The 17,654-nt window shown below is 51.7% G+C and overlaps 1 protein-coding gene across 4 annotated transcripts in view; it reads left to right on the top strand.

The window, feature by feature from the left end:
* The first annotated feature begins 5,597 nt into the window (after positions 1–5,597).
* Positions 5,598–17,654, top strand: part of SPATA3 (spermatogenesis associated 3) — a 19,060-nt gene continuing 7,003 nt past the window's right edge. The window contains exons 1-4 of one of the 4 annotated variants that reach the window (XM_077758111.1): positions 5,598–6,099; positions 9,447–9,621; positions 11,982–12,124; positions 17,611–17,654. In XM_077758111.1, the coding sequence (XP_077614237.1) occupies positions 5,733–6,099; positions 9,447–9,621; positions 11,982–12,087 (648 nt within the window). In that variant the 5' untranslated portion in view covers positions 5,598–5,732 and the 3' untranslated portion in view covers positions 12,088–12,124; positions 17,611–17,654. Of the gene's footprint in view, positions 6,100–9,446; positions 9,622–11,925; positions 12,125–17,495 lie in introns of those variants that run through there. The other 3 variants (XM_077758105.1, XM_077758119.1, XM_077758127.1) reach the window with 3 other exon arrangements.

Below are 17,654 nucleotides of genomic sequence, written 5' to 3'. Positions count from 1 at the left end.
AGGTCATGATCTCACGGTTGGTAAGTTCCAGCCCAGCATGGGATTCATGGCTGTCAGCATAGAGCCTGTTTTAGATCTTCTGCCTCCTTCTCTCTCTCTCTCTCTCTCCCTCCCCTACTCCTGCGCTCACTCTCTCTCTTTCAAAAGAAATAAACTAAAAAAAAAAAAAAAAAAGAATTGAGTTAAATTATAAGACTCCCAGCTGGTGTCACAGAATTGCTCAGTGTAGGGAAAAATCAACAGTATTTGGTGACCAGAAGTGTCAGAATGCAGTTCTGCGTGAGTAGCAGATGAGAAATACAGGGGCGAAAGGCTAGATTTTCCTAACACATGAAAATAGAAGACTTAATGGAAGGGGACCCCCAAACCATGTCCCGCAGCCCCAGCAGTTCAGGCTTGGGCCAGGACCCTGGCTCCCAGACCTCCCCCAGAGCAGTTGGGCCCAGCCTCGGTAGGGCCTGCCTCCCAGGCTCAGCCAACTGGAACCAGCCTCCCCGATCTTCACTGTTCTTCAAATATCCCAGAGGCAGTGAGCGTCCAGGGCCACTGCTTTTTAAATGTCCACGAGGTGCACAAAAAGCTGTTTTACTTGGAGGGTTGGGCATAATGGTCCCTCCGCGGGGTAAAAGGCTTTTTTGCCCTTCTGACACCAAAGCCATAGGAAATGACAGAGAAACTAAACACAGCTGGCGTTAGAGCAGCGCGCAGCAGCAGCTTCCCTGTGTTGGGAAGATTCCCCCCAAAAATAGAGGGCGGAGGCCCTTGCTCAGGACAGGAAGAGGTAGGGTGCAGGGGTATTGTGACATGCTCCAGGGAAGGGCAGCTTGTCCCGTCGCCAACCGAGGCCCCCGGCCCAGACCGGACATGGAGCCTGGGGCCGGGCCCTCCAGGGCTCCGGACGACCGGCCGGATGGGTCACCGCACCCGGCTCTGGCCCAGTGCGTCGCGGGCCACCGCCAGACCCTGCTGTTCGGCGACCTTTGGAAGGGCGATCAGNAGTCCGCCGACCGCCCGGCCGCCACGCGCGAGCGCCGCACCCACAAGCGGCCCCGCGACAGGCGCAAGGCTGGAGACCCGGGCGAGCGCGTGACGGCTCGGGCTCTGGCCCGGACGTGCGGTGACGANCCCTGTCCGGCCCCGGAGGTGCACCCGGCGGGGGGCCGGGTCGGTCGGCGCGCCAGCAGCAGAGCGCGGGGCTCGGGAGACGCAGACGCGCGGTGAGGGGCCCCAAAGCGGGAGGTGGGAATCTGCAGGGAAGAAGGGAGCGCTGTGCTGGCCCAGTGAGGTGGACAAATCCCCCGATGTCACGGCCCCTCTCCTAGCGCCTCCACGTGCACGGCTTTAGGTGAAGATTAATTAGATTTCTCACCCCAGGTGTGCTCACGGGGCAATCTCTGGTCAAAAGTGTACGAATTGATTCGGTTTGTAGTGTTACACTTGCACCCGCGCCCCCGTACTCCAAATCACACTTTTTTGCAAGGTACAGGTTTGGGAGTTTGTAGGACCTGGGCGCACCCCTACCTCTCCGCATCCACTTCTTCCTTGCTCGGTTCTGTAGGCTTCTCCTCTAAAGAAATCATAATTCACAATAAAAAGCTGCCTATTGTGAGCCGGGCCCTGTACTAAGGGCTTTTCGGGTCTAATCCTCGCAGTTGTGTTCTGGAAGTGCAGCTGTGTTAGGCTAACTGGCCCCCTGCGGGATTCTTATTCAGCCCTGGAGAGCTTTCCTATCAAGGACTCCAGGCCTGTGGCCCCAGAGGGTTAATCTGTGGGTCTAGAGCCCGGGACAGTGGGCTCAGAAATGAGCACCAAGTGCCTTCTGTCTCTGGAAGTCCCTTCCAGAGGCAGCCGCTGGGAAGAAAGAAGTGCTCTGGGCAGGGCGCTCCAGTGTCCAGTTATCCAAGGCTCTGCTGCCCTCCCACTTGGTGACCAGAGCAAGCTGTCTGCTCTGAGGATGACTGCCTTCCTGGCATGGGGGGGCGGGGGGGGGGCAAGGGTCAGTTGGTGTCTGAGGCCTCATCCGGCTAGCTTCAGGACAAATGTCGACACACCTGCTCCTGTGCTCTGGACACAGCCAGAAGGCCAGGATCACTGGGCGTGGATTTCAAAACCCTCAGAACGTTATCCCGACTGCCTGACCTCGCATCCCCCATAGACTCCATCTTCTCACTTTCCTGAATGGTCCATGAGGCTGCCCCACGGCTGCCATGTCCGGGAGGAGAGCCCCTTGTCTGTGGACTGTTCGGTGATCCTCAGCCAAGGCCAGAAAACCCCAGTCCATCCTTGAAAAGAACCCCTTAGTGATGCAGTCCGGGCGGTGCCTCGTCCCCCATCGTCCGTGCCCACCCCGCCGAAAGGGCTTCCTGCTTTCTGCGTCCTCCTACCCTCACCTTCAAGCAGCTTGTGTTGTGTTTCTTGTCCGGACTTTGGCCTTCCGGGGCATTCACTGCCTGGGAGTAAGCGAACACGAGAGAAGACAGGAGAAATATCCTGACACCACACAGCAAGTGAATGATCTGGGGCTCCGAGAGGCGGGGGGTCACTTCCAGTTAGGGACCTGAGAAAGGCTGTAGGAGGAGAGGAGTCCACTTGGGATGGATCTGGAAGATAGGAAGTGTTTTGACAGAAGGGGAGAGGGGCCTGATAGAGGGGAGGGTCTTTCGCAAATGCCCGGAAGCAGACCTCCTCACTCAGGGCGGCTAAGAGCTGGTCAAGGTCAGAGAGCCTGGGACACTGGGCTGTGACTGTGTTCTCTAGGAGTCAGACTTCCTGCCAGGAGCTTTTGCTCCAGCCGGGAGGCAGAAGGGGTCATGGAAGACCTTCTAGCAAAGTCCTGCATGTGCCTTCTTCCTTGTGCCTGTGGGCCAACCTCATTCTACAAGTGCTCTCTCCCTGCTTCTTACTAAAGAACCCACCCATATTTTCTCCACTGCCACAAAACCCTCACTCCTCTGTGTTTCCTCCATCACTCTCCCCGGGAACAGGGACTTCTTTTCTGTGCCAGTCGGCCCCTTGGTGTGAAATGGAATGTTTCTTTCATCACTACCAGGAAATACTACCCATGTGAGTTTCCCTTTATCTAATTCATTTAAATCAGTGGTTCTCAAGCAGGGGCAATCTTCACACACACACACACACACACACACACACACACACACACACACACACACACACACACACCAGAGACATTTAGCATTGTCTGTAAACATTTTTGGTGGCTACAACTTGGGGGGAGGGGTACTTGCTCCTGGCATCTTGTGGCAGAGGCCAGGGATGCTGCTAAACTTCCTCCAATGCACAGGAGAGTTATCTGGCCCCAAATATCAATAGAGCTGAGGTTGAGAAGCCCCAGTTTAAACCAGGTGGAAGCCCCAGGCAAAAGCCCACTGGTGTCTGAAAATCTGATGTTGCAAAGAAGAATGCCTCAGTTGTTCTTGACCTGTCTGCTATATCTGGACAGGGTCCCTGACCCGGGTTTCCAGTCTCTCCAATTCTAAGTTGAATCCCTCAGAGGGATCCATTGCTCTTGACTTCAGGGAATTACTCACCTACTCCTTGAACCTCCTCATGCCAAGGATCAATCAAGTTCAATGCAACGTTATCGATCTGAGCCATCTTCCACTTCTAATCCCTGGTGCCCTTTTCTTTTTCTTCAGTCTTCTCACGACCTTTTTTTAGTTCAGTAATTTTATAATGATCTGATTCCCTATTGCCTTCTGAAATCATGAAATGAAAGAGCTCTGAATGGGAATTTGGCCTTCTTGGTGCTTCCAATCAGCTGTGTGACTTTGGAAGGTGATTTAACTTCTGTAAATCTCAGTTTCTTTTCTTTAAGGTGTTTTCAGGCCCTAGAATCCCTAAACTACTTTCTGTCATTTCATATTTTGTATCGGGTCTAGCCTTGCGTGAAGGTGCCTTCTAGCTATGTCTGCCCTTAACCGTGTCCTGGGGCAAGGGCATCGCCCCCTTGGGAACATGGGGTTAACAGCTGAATATTCACCCAGCTAATGATGCATCAATGGCAGAGGTAGACTACGTCTTCTAATCTTTTTTTTTTTTTACAAATAGTTTATTGTCAAATTCGTTTCCACATAACACTCAGTGCTCATCCCCACAAGTGTCCTCCTCCATGCCCCTCCCCCCTCCCCCCACATCCATCAGTCCTCAGTTTTTGTCAGCATTCAAGAGTCTCTCATGGTTTGCCTCTCTCCCTTTCCCCCACCATTTCCCCCCTTCTTCTCCCCCTTGTTCCTCCGTCAAGTTCCTCCTAATCCTCCTATACGTGCAAACATATGATATTTGTCCTTCTCTGCCTGACTTATTTCGCTCAGCATAACACCCTCAAGGTCCATCCATGTTGCTACACATGGCCAGATTTCATTGTTTCTCATTGCCATGTAGTATTCCATGGTATAGATAAACCACATCTTCTTGATCCATTCATCTGTTGATGGCCACTTAGGCTCTTTCCATGTTTTAGCTATTGTGGAGAGTGCTGCTATGAACATTGGGGTACATGTGCCCCTATGCATCAGCATTTCTGTATCCCTTGGGTAAATTCCTAGCAGTGCTATTGCTGGGTCATAGGGGAGTTCTATTGTTAGTTTCCTGAGGAACCTCCACACTGTTTTCCAGAGGGGCTGTACCAGTTTACATTCCCACCAACAGTGTAGGAGGGTGCCCGTTTCTCCACATCCTCGCCAGCATCTAGAGTTCTCTGATTTGCTCATTTTAGCCACTCTGACTGGCGTGAGGTGGTATCTCAGTGTGGTTTTGATTTGTATTTCCCTGATGAGGAGGGATGCTGAGCATCGTTACGTCTTCTAATCTGAACACATTCTGTGTTGCAGTCAGTGTGAAGTTTAAGGCTGTCTTCTAAAAATGCTTAATCCGTGTCCATCCTGAAAGGAAAATCATATTTTTACCTTCAAGAAAGATTCATAGTCCCCGTATTGACCTGACAACTTTGGAGTTTAAGGGTAGTCAGTTGTTGCAAGAGTAATGAGTTCAAACAAAGTGTAGTTTTCCAAATAACTGTTATGTTTTTAGGGGAACTTCTTTCACCAAAATCAAGGGTTCTTATTCAGTTGGGGATCCCCACCCCTTCCCACAGTAGGCAGGGCAGTTTTGGGAAGAAGGGGGAAGCTGCTTTAAGATAATCTGAGTGGGGGAAATAGCTGAAATGGGAGAAACTCGTGGACCTCCATGGACTCCCAAATCTTCGGAAAAGTTACCTAAAACTCACAGAAAGTATGGCGAAGTAGTTTGGTTTTGCTATGTGGAAACCAGTGACAGAGCTGAGCGTCACAGCCAGGGCGTCTCAGAGTGAAAAGGAAAGTGCACAGGGACCCAGGAACACACCAGCAAAGAGATGCCTGAGGGAGGCACTCAGGTAGCAGAATCATGGGATCCAGGATGTCACAGACCCTGTGGCCAGGCTGAACCAGGTGCTCAAGGGCCCGGCAGGTGCCTTGTGCCCATCCCAGTAACTGGGGAGGAAGGCAGCAGGCTACTGTGGGCAGAGAAGACTGTCCCCAGAGCCCTGCCATAGGAGCCACCTTGGCTTTTGTGACCTCACAGAAGGGGTGTAGGTGACCGTTCTCTGCAGGGCTTAGGTCCATCCCGAGACCAGAGCCTTCCCCCAGGGCAGAGGCAAACGGCCCCCCTCCAGGAGGGAGCCGGAAGATTAGGCAGCTCCATGTAGGTCCACATGTAGGTGAAAAGAACCCACCATGAGGAAGGGCAAAAAGAAGAAGCCAGAGTCCAGACGCCGTGGCTCCACCTCTCAGCGGGCCAGCTCTGAATCCACACCCCAGCAGGCCAGCTCAGAGTCTACACCCCAGCAGGCCAGCTCGGAGTCTACACCGCAGCAGGCCAGCCCCAGGTCCACCCCTCGGCCCAGCCCTGGATCCACACCACAGTCCAGCTGTGAATCCACCTCCCAGCAGCCTGCACCCCAGGCTCTCCCAGCCCCAGAAAGCAGACCCTCGGCCCGGGCCCTGGCACCGGCCCCAGCCCCCGCCCTGGCCCCAGCCCCGGCCAGGGGCCAGGGGCCTCAGGACCCTGCCACAAAAGCATCTTCTCGATCCAGGAGATCAGGTGGGTAGGCTTCTAGCTCAAGCACTTCTAGCCTTCCTGCTGATGGGCCCCAGGGGCTGGTTCATTTTGGGGAGTGGTGTTTGGTTGACACGTATTCTGGGACTGTGCTTGTGGGGTGTGAGGGTTTGGGGTTTTGTTTTTATGCAAGAGACCAGGATTCCTGGATCTTGCCATTCTTCGCCATCCTGAGTCTCAATGAAGAAGTCAGCCATACATGCATATGGACATTTCACTTGGCTCAGTGGTGATACTCGCTCATTAGGAGTCAGAAGTGCCGTGTGGCTGCTCAAAAATAAAAACCAAGGATGTGTTAATAGAAATATACAGTGTAAAACAAGGGAGGTGGTCATACTCTGTCCTCATCAGGCTAACCCTTGTGTGCTGTAAAAGATGCTTCGCAATCTAGTTTAAGAAAGATAGTCCGAGTTAATGGGGGATGAGAGGGCAGGGAAGCAAGAACCATATGATGTATAAGACTTGGTTGAAGGAATTGGAGGAAATCTGTCAAGTAAATGTTGTAAGTAGACGTGTTCCACGTTGCCCTCGGATGTCTGACCAAGGGCCCATGGACAGGGTTGCTAAATAAAATATAGGACCCCCAGTAAAATTTGAATTTCAGATAAACAATTTTTTACTGTGTGTCCTGAACATGGCACGGGCATTCTGTATTTTTATTTGCTAAATCCAGCCACCTTACCCGTGGAAGACACTGCAGATTTCTGCTCAACATGAAGAAGACATTTCCGACAATTATTTCCATCTGGAAATGGAATGGCCGTTGAGGAAAAGTGGTCCCCCATCTTCTTGGGGAGCCAGAGTCTGAATGAACTTTGGATTGTGTAGAGGGAATTTGAGTGGAGTTCAGGAGACAGTCTGCTTCATACTATTGCTGCTGCTAATAATGGTAATAACTAACACTTACCACTGGGTATGTACAATGTACCCAGTATTCAGCTCAGCTGTCTACGTTAATCTTCCCATTTAACGGTCCTATAAAGGAGCTATTATTATTATCATCTCCCTTTTACAGATGGGGAAACTGAGGCTCAAAGAAATCAAACCACACACTCTCAAGCAAGCACTGGTAGCACTGAGAGGGGAGACTCCATCTATTCTGATTCCATAATTCTTGCTCTTCACTGAGGCATTGACCATATGGTCCCAAGAGTCCAGTGGTTTCCCCAGGAGGAAGAACACCCTTCTCTGGGATTCTGTTGAATTCACCATGAGCTAGTTACGGTGGCTCTATGGTCCTGAGCAGGCCATGCTCTCTGGGCCACAGCTTCTTCCTCTGGGATGGTGTGACTAAAAAATAAACGTGGGGTGTAAGTGAGAGAGCTAGATCCAACATATCACTGTGATGACAATTACATTTCCATGGCTACGAATCAATTCACTTTTAACATGCAGAAATCGTTTTGAGGGCTCTATATTGTATATATTGTGACCATCAACCATGGACATAAACATTTTTGGATTGTGGACGTCAGAACTGGTATCTGTAGAAAGTAAAATTTTCCATCCCCAAATCTTTCGATGAATGCATGTGGCTCACCCCTGGGGAAAGGATTCTGCTTATTGAGAAGGCCAACCAGGAAATGGTGGTGGCCTGTCAGCGGTTACAGTGGACTCCCCACACATCTTCGGCCAGAGGAATTTTCCCCCTTTGAACCAGAGTAGGAAAAACAATGTCGGCGATCAGGGATGAAGGCCTTTAAATAAAGGGTGCCATTTTCTGAAGTCCAAATCTTTTTGTATGCAGAAAACATTATATTTCAGGAGAATACAAGTCTTCCACTAAAATGGCTATAATCAAAAGATGGACAGGGGCGCCTGTGTGGCTCAGTCAGGTGAGCAACCAATTCTTGATTTCAGCTCAGGCCATGAGATCAAGCCCTGCATTGGGCTCTGCACTGACAGCATGGAGCCTGCTTGAGATTCTCTCTTTCTCTCTCTCTCCCTTTCTGCCCGTCTCCCCAGTTCGCACTCTCTGTCTCTCAAAATAAATAAGTAAACTTAAAAAAAAAAAGTGAAGTTACCATGTGATCCAGCTATTCCACTCCTGGGGACATACCCAGGAGAATTAAAAACACAACATCCAGACAAAAACTGGTACATGATTTTCACAACAGCTTTAGTAATAATAGTCAAGAAGTGGGGGGATAAAAACCTCAATATCAGCCACCTAATGAATGGATAAACAACATGAGGTGTATTCATACAACGAAATACTATCTAACGATACTGACATGGGCTACCACATGGATGAACCTCAAAAGTATTAGGCTAAGTGAGAGGAGCTACTCTCCAAAAAGTCCACACGTGTGATTGCATTTATGAAATGTGCAGAGTAGGCAAATTTATGCCAGGAACTGGGCGCAGAGGGAAAAAGCAGTCCCTGCTTAATGGTTATGGGCTTCCTTGGGGGGAAGATGGAAATATTCTGGAATTAGACAGTAATGATGTTTGTACCCCTTTGTTAATTTCCCAAAACCACTGAAAACCTCAAGGGGTAAATTTCATGTACAGGACTTAAATGTCTATTTGAAAAAAAAATTGTTTTAACAAAGAAAAAGGATCAGTGTTGCCTTTAAAGTCCTTTCCTCCCCCATTGGGGCGGGGGGGGGGTAGTATCTGTCGTGGGCGGGTCTAAGCAGGAAATGTGCTGGCAGTCAATTGCTGACTTCATGAAGCTTTTGATGGAAGAATCCGGAAGAATCCGTAGCTTGGTCAGGAAGCCAAGACTGAAGCCACCACGCGAGGAGGGAGTTATGCAGCCAGAAGTACTCTTGCGTCACAGCTGACGGGCCATCTCCAAGTTCCGCTGCGATCCTTGGCAGGGAAGTTCAGGAAGTGTTTCAAGGACGGTAAATCGGAGCAGCAGCTGTCTTCTGGATAAGTCAGTGCACCCGGGAAAAGGGACCGTGGACCAGCTGCAGGAATGTCAGATGCCGCCTCTCCTCTCCCGGAGCCCGCTGTCCCCCGGTGCTGTCAGTTTCCGTGAAGTCTGTGGAAGGAGCCCCGAATGAGTTAGAAACCCTGAGCTGAAGCCCACTTCTTCAAGCTACTTGTCATAAGGGCACAACCCATATACTCTTCGAGCCTCTGTTTCCCCATCTGCAAACTGAGAATAGCGATATTCTACTCCGCAGGGTCGTCCCGACAAAGAGATGATCATGAGGTGAGGGAGGGGCACTTGACCGTGGAAGCTGTCAGCGGCTTGGGCTTGGAGTCCTCAGGGAGCTCCAGCTTCCCCTGCTGCTTCTCTTCTCTCCTGGGCGTCCCGGGCTCCCGCGGCCTCCTGGAGGCAGCGGGCCCCTCATCTCTCTCCTTCTCTGTCCATCCAGGGTCTCTGACTCGTGCGGGACCGCGGGCCTTCTGCTCTTGTTCCGCTTGCCCCGGCAGCTCTGCTTGCTGGCGTCGTCTGGGCCCGTGTCACAGCCGCATCTTCGATGTCCTCCTTCCTCGGGCCTGGCCGACCATGCCAGGAAGAGGATTTCCAAACCTCCTCACTTTCTACAGGTTCTGGGGCGAGTGGGGGGGCTGGACTCTCAGGGCACACAGTTCCCGGGCCGGGCTCTGCCCCGGACCAAATTAGCAGCCCTGGGTAACTTGGGAAGCCCAGGCGGAAAGGAAGCCTCTCGGGGGCAGCCATTTCCTGGGGTTTGGCACCCTGCCCTTTCCGACCAGACCCCAGGGTGCCCCACCTGCACAGAGAGGTGCCAATTTTCTTCCTTACCGAAAATGGCTTCTTTAAGAGGCACGTTTTTCTTTTCTCCATAGGCACACTGCTTCCTCAGAGTCTATGCCTTCATGGCCCTTAGTAAATTCCCTGCCACCCAAGCTTTGTGACTAAATGCTGTGTTTGGCGATTGGCCTTCTTCTGTGGCCCATACCACGGCTGAGAGCTTCAGGCAGGTTCTTCACCTCTATATGAATTGCCCCCAGAAATTAGTGACAGATACTGATTGCAAGTCACACGTCCCCTTGGTAATAGCAAGATCCCCACCTCCTTCAGCGGGCTTCCGGCTACTTCCGGCAGCTCCACAGGACACATGCCCCCGGGCTGGGCAGCCTCCCACAGCATCTTCCACAGTATCTGGCCTCCTTTTCCTCTTCCACGGAGCCATCAGGAGAAAGCCACCCCTCATGGGAAGACCCTCGTGCAGAAAACTGGACTGAACATATCAGTCCACTTTCCCAGTGGCGCAGGGTGNGAGCCCTGATCTGCACCCCCGTCCCGGGCCCCAGAGTAGTTGCACATGTATTCAGGGTCTCACGGATGTCCACAAAGCGGCTTCCCACTTGGGGATCTCACACCCCTTAACCCAGGAGCAGAGCCCACCCACCCCTCACTCTCATCCTGCTCCTCTTCCTGGCGTCTCCGCCACCAAATCCCTTCTCCTGTCCATCCTTGAAAAGCACCATCTCTCAGGCACACAAGAAGCAAACAGATACCCAGGTGTGTTGGGAGAACATGAGTAAAGCCAAAAATACAACCTGGTAAGTCCCCATCAAGGAACGACCTGCCCACGGCTTCCCCGACGTTACTGACGTTCTTCCCACTCACTTTGTGTCCCTGTCCATCTGGTGTTAAGCCGCCCCATGGATTCGTATCACTTTAAAACCAACATGTAGGAAACCCCACTCTGCATGGAATACTAAGCACTGTGAGGGAAACCAGAACAGGGAACTTTACCCTTAACAACTGCACAGTCACCGTGGTTACACTGAGACATGAACATTAGAATGTCAGATGCAAGCCAGAAAGTGACATGTGTCCTAGAGGTGTTCAAAGAGCTTCAGGAAAAGAGTGCTCGTGGGGCGCCTGGGTGGCTCAGTTGGTTAAGCGTCTGACTTCGGCTCAGGTCATGATCTCACACTTCGTGGGTTCGGGCCCCGTGTCGGGCTCTGTGCTGACAGCTAGCTCAGAGCCTGGAGCCTGCTTCTGATTCTGTGTCTCCCTATCACTCTGTCCCTCCCCTGCTCATGCTGTCTCTCTCCCTCTCAGAACTAAATAAACATTAAATAATGTTTAATGTTTAAACAGTAAACAATAAACATTAAAAATTTTTAAAAAAAGAGTGCTCACTCCTAAATCGGGGTCCAGGGAGACTTGGTGATGTCATTGGTATCTGAGCTGAGTCAAAAAGGGTCTTGGCATCCCTTGTGGCTTAAAATGAGGAGAGAGAGAGCATCCCAGGTGGAGGAGGGAAAGGTAAAAGCAGGCTCAGAATTCGGAAAGTGAGGGGAAGGGGCAGAGATGCAGTGGCCAGGGTAAGACCTGTTCGTCTTGATTCCACTCAGGTTTTAGCACCAGCTTCCGTAATCTCTACATCTCTCACGGGGGTGGAATGTTAGATCTTGGCTTGAAATACATCTTCACGTTAAGTAAGATTCTCTACTTCAGTAAGATGGGTGTCGACACAGATACTGCATTTTGTAAAAGCCTTCCTCGTGAGCACGATCATCTAGTTTCCTTGCCTGTGTGGTGCGGGTCATACGTTGTTTCCTTGGACTCCTCATCTCAAAAATGGAGTCACATGAGGGAACCTGCTTCACATGCTTGTTGTTAGGCTTGAGGAAGGACACCAGGCATGAGATGCTTAGCACGGGGCCTGGCACTTCGTAGCCTTCACTGTCTTTGCACCCTTCTCCCCGAGTGTCCCAGGAAGCTGGCACCCCAGGCTAGCCGGTCCTCAGGCACAGGGGCTCTCATGACAGAGATTTATTGGAAGGGGTGGGCGGAATTGCATTCCCCGGTGGGGAGAAGGCATTCCTGAGATCCTGAGGGAACCCTACGATTTCTGCCTTTTCTGCCTGTAGACGGCGCTAGAGTCCCAGCTGCCTCCAACCTGTGGGCTTTCTGTTTCGCTCTACAGAAGACCTGAAAGAAAACACCCCACTCATCGTAATTCACGTGCTCCAAGCCCTCGGGACTGTTGCCGTGGCTCTGGGAGCCCTGGGGGCTGCCTACTACATCACTGAATCCTCGTGAACGAGCCCCAGGCCCGCGGTCCGGCAGGTACGTGGACGCCCTCTCTGTGCCCGCGCCCCCTTGCAGAGGTGGTCCTCAAGCCACCGAGCCACCATCCTTGCAGGACGGGGGCCGAGGGAGTGTCTGCTCCTTCTCGGAATGAAGGAGGAATTTGTGGGTGGACCAAGCTCCCAGCCTTTCAGGGAAAGCTTAAGAACCGAGCTTCCTGGCTTCAAGGTCACCCGGCTCTCTCAAGCAGCCCTGATGCTCTTGGACAACGCTAGACCCATTACTGGGATTATCAGACCAGGGTCCCCCCAACCCCCACTGACCTGGGATACCAGACAGGAGGAAATGGGAGACGTGGAGCAGAGGTTCCTACCCCTCCTAGGGACCTTCCTTGGAACTTTCTCTCCCTGCCAAGAAAACTTTCTCAAGTGCAACCTATCCTTCGTGGTCCCATTCCTTCCATCAGCCTTCCCTCAGGGCAGCTCCGGTGACCTCTCCTCTCTTCACACTCATTTTCTCCAGCCTGTTCCATCTTGTGCTGTGGATGATTGTTTTTATATATACATGGCCTGTCTCTGCAACTATCTTGCAAAGATCCATGAGGGATCCTTAAGGCATCCTCGGAGACGCCTCACCCAGCATCTCCAATCCTCCCTTGTTTCAAGCCAGGCTCCTAGGGGCAGAGCCTGAGACACGGATTTGGGCAGAATTTGTGGAGGAAAACGGGAGTGAGGGAGGTAAGAGAGGACAAAGGAAGGAGTAGAGCGAGGAGGGGATCTCAGCGGGAGTCCAGCTTCAGCTTGACCCCAGGGGAGCTTTACACCACAGAGCTGGTCTCACCTTGGGGGGCAAGAAGAGTGGCCTTCTGTGCTTTCCTGTTACTGAGTCTCTGGCATAGGAGTGGGGGTGGGGAGTGTATGTCTCTGTGGAAGAGCGGATCGCATTTGTCCTCCCCTGAGAAGCTCCCGGGGAAGGAGGCAGCTGTTAGCAGCTGACATTCACAAGGCCCTGGAGCCGGGGAATGGACGCACCAGTCCAGAAAGGGGATCTGGGTGGGCACAAGGAGCACGGACTGTTGTCCCCATCGTCAAGTCCCCATTGCAGTGAATGCCTGCCAATGCTGGTCAGGTGGTAATGGCAGCTTTTCCGCCCACCCCCAGACCTCCACCTGCCACACAGAATGGACGCTGGGTGGGAACAGGTGCTCCAAGTATCTCAAAAGCCCGACCCCAACAGTAAACTCACCATCTGCTCAGGGGCTCTGCTGCCTGACAAAGGGACCATTGTGGAAGAATGGAAGCACCTTAAGTTTCACGAGGTACCATAGCAGCTGAGGGCCTCAGCTTCTCCATCTAGAAATAGGAAGACCATGGGACCTTCCTCTCAAGGTTGTTGGAATATGAGATAAGGTTCCCAGAAGATAGGGCTGCCCAGATGGCAGATCTTGTTACTTCTACCACCGTGGGGGGTGGTTGGAAAGATGCAGGCTTTGGAGTAGGTTCCAGACCTGACTCTGCTACCTGGAGGCTGGGTCTTAGGGGACACATTACTTAACTTCTGTAAGAGCCATGCCATTGCTAACATAGGGGACTAGTGACTACCTCCAAGGGTGATGATTTTGAGGACACGATGAGGGGAGGTTCAGACAGGACAGGACAGTCACAGGGGTTGGGTAGATGGTGACCAAGAGTCTGAAGAATGCCCCTGAGCCATTTTGTTCTAGAAGCTTCTTGCAACAGGGCCCACGGTGTCCACTTGGGTTCTGTCACTCGAGGCAGGCTAGCTTGATGTCAGACCCTGTCCCACACCCAGGATCTCTGGAGCCTGGGACAAGTCCCTTAATTCCTGACACCTCATTTTTCTTCTTATTAAATGGAGGTGATAACAGTGCCCCTCTCAGTGGGTTGACACCTGTAATATTCCTTACTCTCTTTAAAATTGGCTTTCTTTTTAACTTAAATGCATTTATTTTCAAGGGAAATCTAAGTCTGGCCTTAAATGGAAAATCCTATCCCTTGCCAGAAAAAGACTACACGGTAGATATAAATCCAAAATGTCATGGAATTCTAGCCGACAAGGGTACCTGAAAAAGCCTCCATTTTCAAGGCAATGCCCTTGTGTTCAAAGGACAGGTGGTGGGTGTTAAGACAGGCAGCTCCATGCTGAGACTCTGTCTTCCGTGTTGGAACCAGAGTTGAGAGATGATGGGACTGGCGGGGATCCCATTAGTGANGGGGAGGAGGGAGGAAAGGGCTGATGGCATGGGGGGAAAAGAAGGGGAGAGGGGGAAATGGAGAGGAGGGGACAGGGATGAAAACCCACCCAGGGTCTGGAGTAGTCACTCCTCCAGAGCCTGAGAGTAAATCAATGGTAGAGTCAACAAGACCCCAGAGACTAAAGCCCCGAGTGTGCTGGGGGGTTGGGGGGGAGGGGTTCACGTGGCTGGTGGGGCCCTATATGGCCAACATCACTTGGAAACGCACGCAGTGCACAAACTTCACACAGCTCGCCTTTTTCTTCCGCTCTGAGGGGTAACTCATGATGTCCTCTCAGGGTGGGCCCACTGCCTGAATGGAAAGCTAGGGGGCAGCTTTCTCGGGGCCGGGTGAAATCAGCTCAGGGACAGGACTCCAGCCTGACAGGTTGGTCCTTCCAGGGACAAGGGACCAGGGACAGGCTGGTCCTCTCTCTGCACAGAGCTGTCCCACAACCACTCTGGTTTCCCTTGAGGGAGAGGGAGGCTGTGCCACCAACCCTGAGTGGCCTGAGACAGGGTCCTTCCCAGGCCCCACGGCCCATGCCTGGCAGTTCTGATGAGGTGGCCTTTCCCCACGTGACCCACTGCTTTGGTCAAATTACTGTTCAGCACTGGGATGGCATTGGAGCACTCAAAATGCGTTTTAACTGACCTTGGCTGGCCTGGCTTCTTCCAGAACTGCTTCAGCCCTAGCCTGTGCTGCAGGGTCCTATCCGTCATTGAGTAGACACTGCAAGTCTAAGGGTCTGAATACGGCACCACCAGCAGGGGTCAGGAGAGGCCTTTCTAGAAGCCTAGAAGTTGCAGTGACAGTTTCTGGACACTAGTCAAACATAGCGTCTCCCACTCCAACTCCCCACTGTCCCCCCACATGAACCCCTACAAACTCTGTAAACAGGCAAGTGGGGCAGCACAGCTGTGACATGTCAGTACTGACCATGTGGCCAGCATCACACTGGGTACGGTGAGACACGATGACACAGAAGTCCATCAACAGGCCAAGGCTAGGCTTGGGACTCCGAGGTCTGGTAAAGTCTGTGCATCTAGGCTGGCCAAGGCCCCCAGGAGAGGGAGACAGGGGATAATAATTCACGTGGTGACACTAACGCTTACCTGACATCAGAGCCCAGATGGGGGGAAAGAGTGCTCATTAATGAAATAATGCATTCATTCATTAAATATTTCTTGGGTACATATGCTGTGCTATAGAAGTAACCCAAGGTGGACAAAGGCCTCCCCTGACGGAGCCTACATTCGCGTGGGCACAGACACTCGACAAGTTAATGAATAAACAAGATCACTGGATTGTGTGGCAAATGTTATGAAGGAAATAGAGATATAAAGTTGATCTGATTAAGAACAGAGTTAAGGTCGGCGTGATCAGGAAGGGATGTTGCTAGAGACAGGCTGGTCTGCAAAGGCTTCTCTGAACTGAGGCACATATGGCAGAAAGAGCCAGACTGGGCAAATACGTCTGTGTTCTTGCTGACAGAATAGCAAATCCAATAGCCCTGAGGCAAGAAGGAGCCTCTCATGTTTTGGGGGCCAGAGAAGAGGCCAATATGGCTGAAGCCAAGATGCCCCTGGAGGGGAGACCAAGGTCAGGCAGGGCCTCAAGGATTTCTGTTGTGTTCCAGATGGGTTGAAAGCCCCAGAAGCAGGGCAGGAGCAAATTCTTATATAGCACTTCCTGTGGGCAGGCAATGTTCCCGGCACTTCATTCATCCTCCCCTCAAAGGGAAGTCTCTCAAGCTGCTGATTTAGATTTCAAAATAATTGCAGTTCCTGTTGGATCGAGAATGGAGAAGGGGGAGGAGGACCAGGTGGGAATTGTTTGTGCTGATCTAGGCAGGTCAAGATGGCGCTTGGAACAGGGTGATGGCTCTTACGGGTACAGAACCAGCAAGTCTAGTGCTGATTGAATGAAACATTGAGGGAAAGGAAGCCTCAAGGATGAGTCCTTGAGGGGTCCTTGCCAGAGGCACAGGAGAGGATAGTAATCGAGAGTTCTGTTCGTTGTTACTGTTGAGATGCTGGACAACCAAATGGACATGTCATGTAGGCAGATGGATAGATGGAAGTCACAGGAAAAGCCAGGTCTTAGCTCCAAGCGTAGGAGTGATTAGTAATAGCTGAGATACACAGCCACGGGCAGTGGCTAAGATGACTCAGGGAGAAGGCATAAACAGAGCAGAGAGCCAAGCACTGAGGCCAGGAAGAGGCCATTTAGAAGCCTGCTAGTGAAGGAAGGTGCCTATGGATACAACATCCGCCCTGGGTCTGCTCTGGGTCTAGGCAAGCAGGCAGGGTCCCTGTAAGTTCTCAGAGATAAGGAGAACAGATAGGTTCAGGTCAACAAGTGGTGTCCACAGGTTCGGAAAGGCAGCAAGGAGACAAGAATCTCAATGGAAGGGGCTGAGCAGAGTGGGGATCACTGATCATAAGGATCCTGCCACTACCTTCTGTTTGTCCACAGAGTGTGGACAGACAGACATATGCTTCCCTTTCCTAAGGGAAAGCACACACTACAATAGGTAGGAATGTTTTTAGAAGGTAATATGGGAGCCAAGTGCAGAATGAACTCCCGCTGCTGATCTGTTGGCTTGGAGGAGTGCTTTAGCTACTGAAAGCGACCCAGAGGTATGTGAAAGTCAGTGTGTGTGTGCATGGCCGGGGTACGCTGAGCCATCCTGAGTTCCGTAGGCTCAGCAGTTAGACCCCGTGGAAGGGAAATAGAGTTCGGTGTCTTTCTTAGTCCATAGACTACAGAACCATCTAATGACAGTGACAAAGCCTCCTCTCTGGGAAAAGATGTTTCTAGAATCATCCTTCTTAAAGCTTGGGAAGCCCCTCTCTTAGCATCCCAACAGGAATGATGAGGTACTACAAGCAAGGGGCTGCTTCCCCTCTCCTTTTGGGCACTGAGCGTAGTAAACTTCATTGCCACAGTCCGGCTTTGAGGGAGTGAGGCTCTATAGCTTCTGCTGGGGGACTGGGGGGAAGGGAGAGGAAAAGAAGGCGTCAATGTTGACTGAGCCAAGTACCTGTCAAGCACTTTGCATAAGCACCTTATAGCCTAAAGGGAGCCACCCAGCTCCAAGTGTCTAAGAGAATGGCAGAAATTTGAATCCTAAATAATTTATTTTTCCACAGGAGGATCTTAGCTGCTGAACCCTCACCCACAGGGTGGTAAACTGGAAAGTCACCAAAATTCCACGGTCGTGGAATATTGTCTAAGCTAATGACTCCCTCCTCATGTTCCTTACAGATCCAGTTTCCATCAAGGATCTCTGTTGTCACCACAATACAACC

Source organism: Crocuta crocuta, unplaced genomic scaffold (genome assembly GCF_008692635.1).
Source record: "Crocuta crocuta isolate KB4526 unplaced genomic scaffold, BGI_CrCroc_1.0 scaffold290, whole genome shotgun sequence".
Lineage (NCBI taxonomy): Eukaryota > Metazoa > Chordata > Mammalia > Carnivora > Hyaenidae > Crocuta > Crocuta crocuta.
Note: the sequence above shows the minus strand (reverse complement) of the source record. Positions and strands in the feature narration are given on the sequence as shown.